Source organism: Limulus polyphemus, unplaced genomic scaffold (genome assembly GCF_000517525.1).
Source record: "Limulus polyphemus unplaced genomic scaffold, Limulus_polyphemus-2.1.2 Scaffold6301, whole genome shotgun sequence".
Classification (NCBI taxonomy): Eukaryota; Metazoa; Arthropoda; class Merostomata; order Xiphosura; family Limulidae; genus Limulus; species Limulus polyphemus.
In genome coordinates this window covers 31,697-40,358 of record NW_013671911.1, presented here as the reverse complement: position 1 = coordinate 40,358, position 8,662 = coordinate 31,697, and the positions used below count along the sequence as shown (strand labels likewise).

The following is an 8,662-nucleotide window of genomic DNA, read 5'->3' as shown; positions in this document are numbered from 1 at the left end:
CTGACGCAACGATATATATATTGTAATAAAGTGATTGTAATTTTATTTTTCAGAAAATCAAATCAATTCTATACTAAATTCTTACGCACGCACACATACAAATCTCAAATCAATAAAAAACATAGAATATTTGTAACTACGTGTAATTATGGTATTATTATAGTCCAAAAGAAACGAATAATATAATAGTTTTTCCTACTAGTTACTATCTGGTAAGTCTTTTCTGGGTTGATTCCTCCTGTTGCTAAGATAACAGGTGTTTCTGTCATCTGTATTGATCCGACCAGTCTTGACAATACTTTAGCTGGGTAGCTGAACCAGTCAGGGGCAATAACTTCTTCACAATTTGATTTGGCAGCTAGCAAGATGTTGAGACATGGATCCGGATTAAATGGATCTGTATAGGAATACACACTTCCAAGTCGCTGAAAAAAAAAAGAGAGATGTAAAATTGATAACTGGCAATGAGATCTTCATGTGCATGTTGCGCATTAAGCTCTTTGTACTCAAAGACTTATTTAATACCATAAAATAATTTATAGTGTTTAAAATAGTCTTTTATGAATATTCAGTCCCATTTTTAAAACATAAAAGGATTCAGTCTTAGAAGAAACAAAATTACAATATGGCTGATGTTTTACTTATGTGACTTAAACAATGAGCGAAATGGAATGTATACATTTTAAGATAAATCCCATTATACGTTAACTCTTTTCAATCCTTGCATTGATATCGTTAAACTTAAATCAAAATTTGAAGCTACGTTATTTGCTTACAGATTTACATTACAGCACAATGTTGGGAAAAAAAAAGAAACCTAATAGAGCCTCTACCTTTTAAAATATACTTTATAACTTATATTATAGTGTTCATTATTTAGGTAACAATAGAAGTGTGAGTATTTGAGCCTTACTGACATTTCTTTCAACACTGATATGGTATCATTGCAGGCTGTATTTGGATTTTTTAAATTTAGATGTTTTTCACTTGTTTGCTATAAGGAGTTTTAGCACGATATAGTAATGACTTCTGTGGCCTAGAAATTTCCTGAGTGTCCAGAATTGATGTAACATCTTGAATTTTCGTGAGATATGTGGGTGTACAAATGTTGTATGAAAACACACCAAATTTAATCAGTAAGTTAGTTACTCAGAGCTTTACATTTTTAAGTTTGTGCTGTAGGTTCAAGAAGACAATTAACGAATAAGTGACTGTTAAGGTTTATTTGTGAGTTAGGCCTATCAACGAATGTAAACTGGCTTACGTTATCGTTAAGTGGATTTGGACTTTGCTTTATTTCTACTAAATAATCAAACAGAACCCACCGGTAATAGAAAATATTACAGCAGTATTCTGTGTGACAGCCATGGTGATCAATGTAATTTTTTTTTACAGGATTCTTTTACGCAAAACCCTTAGCTTAATGTTCTTTCCTTCCTTATTACATGTTTTCTAAGCTCATTTAACTGTACACGGACTATTGCTTTCAAAGGACTATTTGGGCAACCCAAAAATACAGAAGTCCATGGAATATTTTGGCAAATTGTGTAGGTTATTAATTTTAATTTGTTCTTGCATTTGGCAGAGGAACTGTATGTTGGCTTGGATGTGTGATTGGATTATTAGTTTTGACAAGGCTGGTATCCACTCCATATAAAGATTGTATTTCTTTACAGTATTGTGGTAACAGCACGTTAACCTGACTGTATGCAGAAATCAGTTTTGCATTTCCCTCGATTCTCCAGGTGTTTAACTTATCATTATAGCTGTTGCACATAGCCTCAATATATACCCTGGAATATCTTTCTCTGTCCCATTTGTTAAATGTTATATTATCAGCGGGACCTTAACAGATCACCAGAATTTATTACAAGTACGTAACTAGACGTATGATTCATCCAGAGTGATGATATTGTTACAAACCAGATACCGTCCATCCAACTCTTGTGTTGCTTGTGTAGATATCAATACACCTGAACTATTTTGTTAACAGTTCCGGAAGGGGTGGGTAAGTCCTTCTTTACTTGCAATAAGATTAATTTATTTGCATTTTTACTTATTGATTACCAAACATAAATATAATTGCAAAAGAGATTCAGAGGTTTTAACCTGTATAGTTATATGTCACGAGAATAGTCAGGGTCAAGGTGATTGGTTATGCATATAATTGCCATAGATTGTGAACAACCCCTCCACCCACCCCCACGTTTTTCACGAATACAAGTGTACAGTAATCCTTCCCACTAATTTTCGTTCCTAACTTGAGGAACTAGTCTTTACTCTTACGTCTTATTATACTCATTTTTGCTGCACTTACAAAATTTGAATTTTGTATATATTTTTACCGTCATAATTTTTCTATTGAATAATTTCTATCAATATTTCTATTGAAAATTTTTAGGTTTTTTATTTGCCCTGATAAGTTGCTTTTGCAAATCTAGCACGTCTCTTTTAGTTAAAACTATAAGTTATTTTTCATGTTTACTTTTATGTTTTTTGTTATTAAACACAAAGTTACACTGTCAGATATTATTATCTGTTAATTAATACGTTCTTCATAATTCATCTTTTTACCTGCTCATAAACGTTGGACTAGTTTTAGACATTACACGTAAATAAGTGTTTATAATAATATACTTACCTTTGATTAACAACTAAGTAGTTTTAAATTTACAGTCTGGAATTACCGTAAATAGCTGAGAAACCGGTTCATGTCCCGGCTGTTTTGCAAAAGGAAGGGGGGGGGGGACTCGCTTCCTGTTTATACTATGTTCAAGAGTATAAGGGTGAAACAAGAGAATCATAGGTGTACAAAAATTAATTTTAATCGATTAATATTATCTTTCTGAATAAAACATTTAATGACTCTTGTAGTAGATGTAGGCAGCTTCCTCCTTAGCCCCCCAAATTCATGCTTAGAAAGATGTTTTTGTGAAGTATTGTTAAACGATTCTCCATAGCAACTAGCACACTTGTTGTTTTATATGCATCTTTGGACTTTAAACAACTTCACGTTTTCCTACAATGATGTCGAATCGAATACATTCTTTCTAAGTATAATGAACATTTGATTATATAGTTAGTTGTTGTTTTAAACCAACATTCTGTTCTACAATATTGATAAAAACATATTACAAGAAACTCTTTCCAAAGTCAATTGAAAAACTACTGCTGTTGGAGTTAAATGTGAACAGTAAGAATACTTTAATATTGTTCTGGCCTATATTTTTAGTTTTAATGTTTTAGTTCACTAGAGGAAGTTTTTTTCACGTTGTTGATTCCTCACGGTCACGGCTGTAATGGACCTGTATTTCTCATATTTGTAACAATTCCCTTTTTCTGAAATCCTTTTGGAGGAATTTGTATTCCCTACAATCTTTTTTCTGCAGTTCCTTGCACTATGTCCTCTGAAAGTTACATTTGAAACACCTATTGTAGTTTTTCTAACTAATCTTTTCAGCTCTTATAGACTATAGTTAGGAAGAGTTGATGTTCAATACTACTGGGTCCGATGATCCTATGACTTCCAGATGGTGCCATTGTTTGTTTACTTGCGACTTTATTTCAATCTCTAACTGGAGAGAGATTTTCAAATATGTACACCTACTTTACTCCAACCTAATTCTCATATCCTCTTCTGTAATGGCATCTATGTATTGGTCAAGTGCCAACGAAAACATTATTTTACGTGGAACATCTGGGTAAGATAATTGGGCGAGTCTTACCAAATCTTCCATAACTTTGGCTTTTTTCTTTCCTCCGTACACTGTTCCTAAACTTTGCTTTAGATACTTCCTTATTGTGTGTCACTCCAAACCTAAATGATAAGGCAGACACCATTGCTTGATAGTTGTTACGGCTCTTGGATGGAAGGTTGCTTAATGGCAGAAAGATGAATAACTTATTGTTCGCTATTCCACCTGTTCACTCTAGAAACTATTTTGAATTAAGCCTAATATGCCTCCCATAGTACTTTTCTATAATATACCATTGGCTTCTCGGTTGGTCAATGTTGTTGAACTGGATTGCTAAATTCTGGAGTAGTCCAGGAAAGTTCTGCAGTCACAGATGGCGTAACAGGTGTAGACAAAGTTGGTTCTCCTATCTTATATTTAATGGTGTTCTTCATTGGATTTTTTGGGGCAAATGCTGAACGATGTGTGGTTGTTTTATCTTTGCATTTACCAATTGTTTTATTCTGTTATTGATGTTCTTTTCTACTTACTTAATCTTGCTGTTATGATGTTTATGCATTTCATAGATGTCTTTCTGTACTTCTTTAAATATTACTTCTCTTTCTTTAACCTCTTCTCTTAGATTTCCGTCTCTTACTTCTAGATATTTTATTACTCCTATAAGTTTCTTCTTGGCCTTCTTTTAATTTTATGTCTCTTTCTTCTTAATATTCTTTTAATGCTCTGTCTCTTTCTGTTTGATTTTCTTTATGATGTTTTATCATTTCTAGCAAATTTCCAACCTCGCTTTGTGCACATTTTGTCATCTTAAAGATTAGTTAAAGTATTCTCATTAAAACAATTCAACTTCTAACACAGTGTTGTGACCAGTGGTAAAGTAGGACTAGAGTAGACCAAAACTGCTCCTCTACTTTTTTTTTGGTGTGATTAAAATAAGCAAACATATTTCTAACATAAATTTAAGTTATAGCTAGAGTATTTTATGTTATTAAACTTGAATTAAACTTGTTATTATATTTGAAAATAATAACATTATTTGTGCAACATGATGATGTAGAAAATAGAATTACAGACAGATATATCTTTTGTGATGTGAAGATGTTATATAAACTAAAGATCATATATCAATAGTTTTTTGATGACTCAGACATGCTAGTTGGATATATAAACTTAATTGGTAAGGGCTGGTAATTATGAACGAGTTAAATGTCTAAAATGCAGCCTATGTGTGCATATATAATTGAAGAGATGGAAATTTATTAGGACTTAGTTGGTGCTCCGGCACAAACATTTTTACCCCCACGCATTTGTTTGTGATGTGTTCTATTGTTGGGTTCCCTTGGATTATTTAGTAAAAGTAATGCAAACTCTAGTATACGTAACTATAACAAATGAATTCATTTCTTCAATAACGCTTGTTACAAGCTGCGTTTAATGGTAGGCCTACTTCACGATCACAAACAATGCTTCAGTTGAAATTCCAAATTAATGTACGCCTAACTTAATTGCAAAATTTGTTCACTAACTGAATAACAATAAACACGCTGACTGTCTCACTTACTAACTGAATCACAGAAAAACGGATGCACTCTAACTTCTTCAGTCTGGCATTTTTATATTGTATTAGTTTTCTATATACTACAGGAAACTTAGAGATTCTACAGCGAGGCTTAAACTTTCATTAAATTTCTAAACTTCATCAATCATTACTCATTTAAAAAAACTCCCTCTAGTGAACAAATACATTAAAAGAAAAAATATGTAGCCCACAACAACATATAACTCCATATATTATCTACGGTAATAACATTAAATTACTTACAACAATTTTCTTTTTCATGTACGAAGAATTGTTACACTGTTGTATTTTATAGACAAAACCTTACCCGTTCTTTGCCTAGAAAACCACTATACGTTTTTCGAGTACTGTATCCTCTATAGCTGGCTTGTATTCTCACAGCTGCATCTCGCCTCCATTTTAACTCTTTCCGTGTACAATATCCTCGGAAATGGGCTTGTATAGTAACAGCAGCCATATCTAACTCAGACTTCGATCGATAAGGAAAACTTTTCATACATTTGTCCTAAGCAATATTAACACACATTAACATGTAGAAAGACATCGTGAGGAAAATTACATCTATTATTACTTGGAATTGCCTTGATAAGGCTTAATCTGTTTTATGTTTTTCACTCAATGACAGCTCTTATTTCTTTATTATAAAATGTAAACACAAAAATTCCTTCCATTAAACTAAATAAATGGATCATTGAAGTATTTTGCATAATATTAGATTGAAGCTAATTAAATACTTCAACACTGAATGCAAAATATCCATACTGGAGTTAGTTAAAACTTATTTTATTGCATTATTTATTTAATTCGATATATTGTGGTATGTAGGCACTCTACATATTTCCCATCCCCTTATTTAGTACAAATCTTTCATAATTTACATACATACTGGTACATAGTATTAATATAGAATGTCTGTCAAGGGAGTTACTAAGTTCCCTTCTCCTAGTTATCTACTGAACTTGGTCAGTAAACTATAGTATCACATTTGCCTTCTCGTGTGAAGGATTCCTGTAAATTGGAGCATACTTTGTAGAAAAAGACGGCGATCTTTTCCCATGGCCGGTCAGCTGATACCTCGAAAATACAACCTCCATGAACTATAAACAAATTTGTAATTGCCAGTAATCAAGTAAAGTAATCAATAACGACCACACATACCAATTGCCTTATTTAGTCTCCAGGAGAGGACCAGTGATAACCGAGATATAAAGGAAATCCAACAATTCTCTGCTGGAGTTAACCTTGTTCAGGTTGTCTTTTCCTCTGAGCAACACACTCCATACGATGTTTATACTACTACTTAATATCTGAATGCTTACACTAAAACTGCCACCACACATTAGGACAAATGTATGTAACTCTCTGGAGGCCTCTAGTCGTTGCATTAAGCAAAGTCTGAAGAATTTTCTAGCTCAGAACTTTAGGTACCACCAGCTACAATACAGGTAGAAAGCCATATCTCGGTGGTTGATAACAAGATAACAATAGGACAATACACCATCTTGCACTCATAGCTACTCCCACAAGTGTCAGTTCTACTTTCCTGATTCTGCACTGGCCGTGCTTCACTTTGCTGCAAGGAAAGAAACAGCCTGACGTCCTAATTGTGGTATTCAACTATTAGTGGAGTCTCCTATCGTATGGCTTATTGTGGCTATGACAAAAATGGCTATAACTTCAAGATCAGGAGACTAAATGAACAGACAGGATCTCACAATGTTGCAAGACATCGGCATGCCTGTGTTGTGGACCTGAACGATGTAGTACAACACAATCATACTGTTGCGTCAGCGAGGTCACGTGACTAGTGTCACGCCACGTTTCTAGAAATATCCCGTTCCTTCGTGAATGCCCTAGTATTTACTAGATATAGGTTAGCTGGTATATATATATAAGAGGGTGACGGCGTGACGTGACAATGTGTGTGTAGGTAATGAGTAATTGAACTGCAGTCAGAGAGAGATGTATTGTTGAAGTAGAGCTCGTGAGACGTGAGCTATAGTTTGTTATAGCGCGACTGTTGAAGTTGAGTGTATCGTAAAGTTGTATTCGGAAAGAATAAACCAGTTTTATTTAAGAAAGGACTTGTGTCGCTAAAGTTTCGTCGGAACGAATTTACGGAAAATCAATTAACGAACGGAGACGTAACAATACTCTTGTAATGTTGTGATTCAATACGTAGCCATGTGAAACCGCAAATTTGCATGTATATCTGTATGGATCCAACAAGCCTTCATGCCAAATTTAGTGAAGATTCATCAACAGGGGCGAAGTAGTGGTAAAAAACGCCCATAAAACCGCAAAACGCAAAACTGAAAATTTGTATGTACCCTCGTATGGACTTAATGAATCTCCATCTACACCTTGAGAAGTAGTTACATGGACATACAACAGACAAAAGATAGTATTATTATACTTATATAAATGTAGCCCCAAAACTTGCCTTCAAAATAAAATTACAACTAAAATGTTGAATTTAATATTTTAATTTAGTGTATTTTTTAACATTTGTTTGTATGAAATAATTTAAAAAATCGAAACCTTAACCTTAATTGTCGATTTTTGGCCTTCCGTTGGAAGTATAATTCAAATGGTAGAAATAAGTACTCGAGTTGCACAGAGACAATTTATAAACAGAAGAAACAAACTCGGAAATGCGCAGATTTTCAAAAACGTTTTAGCTTATTTTTAGTTCATATAGTTTTAAAACAGTGAATTTTTGAAGTCGGTAATGTAAAGAACTGTAAAATTCAACTATCCGCATGTTTTTCTTTTCTTTTTATATAACTTTCTTGTTCCTGAAATTGTAGAAATCGTAAATATATAATCTGGAACCTGCGATTATTTTCTTTCTCCAATCTGTTTGCCACGGAGCTTCTTTTATTCCTTATATAAGAATTTAAAATTGGTTATAATACCTCAAGTCCACTGAACGCGTGTGGTGGCAGCACGGATTTTCTTTATCGTCATTTATAATGGCTGGAGACGGCTTGAATGGGTAATGAAGAAAAACTTTAATATAAGTTTAACATAACAGCAAATGTACAACGTTTCGACAAGGTTTTGTCATCATCAAGTACAAGTAGTTTACACTGACACAGATATATAATTACAGTATTGAACAAAGAGGTCACGTGACCGGATACTGTTGCAAACTTAGAAGAGGTATCTTGGCACCCCAGGGTGTTGGTTTAGAGTATAGTTGTTTTGTTCAATTAAGATGGATAATAACTGCCCAGAATTCTACATCGGAGAAACAGGAATAAAATTGGAAACCAGATTGACAGAACACAATAAAAACCCGTCCCATGTTTTTCACCATTGCAACTCAAAAAACCATAGTATATCTATTAAAAACACAGTCATTTTAAACAAAGAACCAAACGTA

At 33.5% G+C, this 8,662-nt stretch overlaps 1 protein-coding gene across 1 annotated transcript in view; it reads right to left on the bottom strand.

Moving 5' to 3' along the window:
- LOC106473589 (ring canal kelch homolog) overlaps positions 1 to 8,662 on the bottom strand; it is a 29,205-nt gene that overhangs the window by 12,972 nt on the left and 7,571 nt on the right. Inside the window, exons 7-8 of the mRNA XM_013934274.2 lie at positions 5,582 to 5,779; positions 200 to 425 (exon numbers count right to left, since the gene is read on the bottom strand). Of these exons, the coding sequence (XP_013789728.1) occupies positions 200 to 425; positions 5,582 to 5,779 (424 nt within the window). The remainder of the gene's footprint in view (positions 1 to 199; positions 426 to 5,581; positions 5,780 to 8,662) is intronic.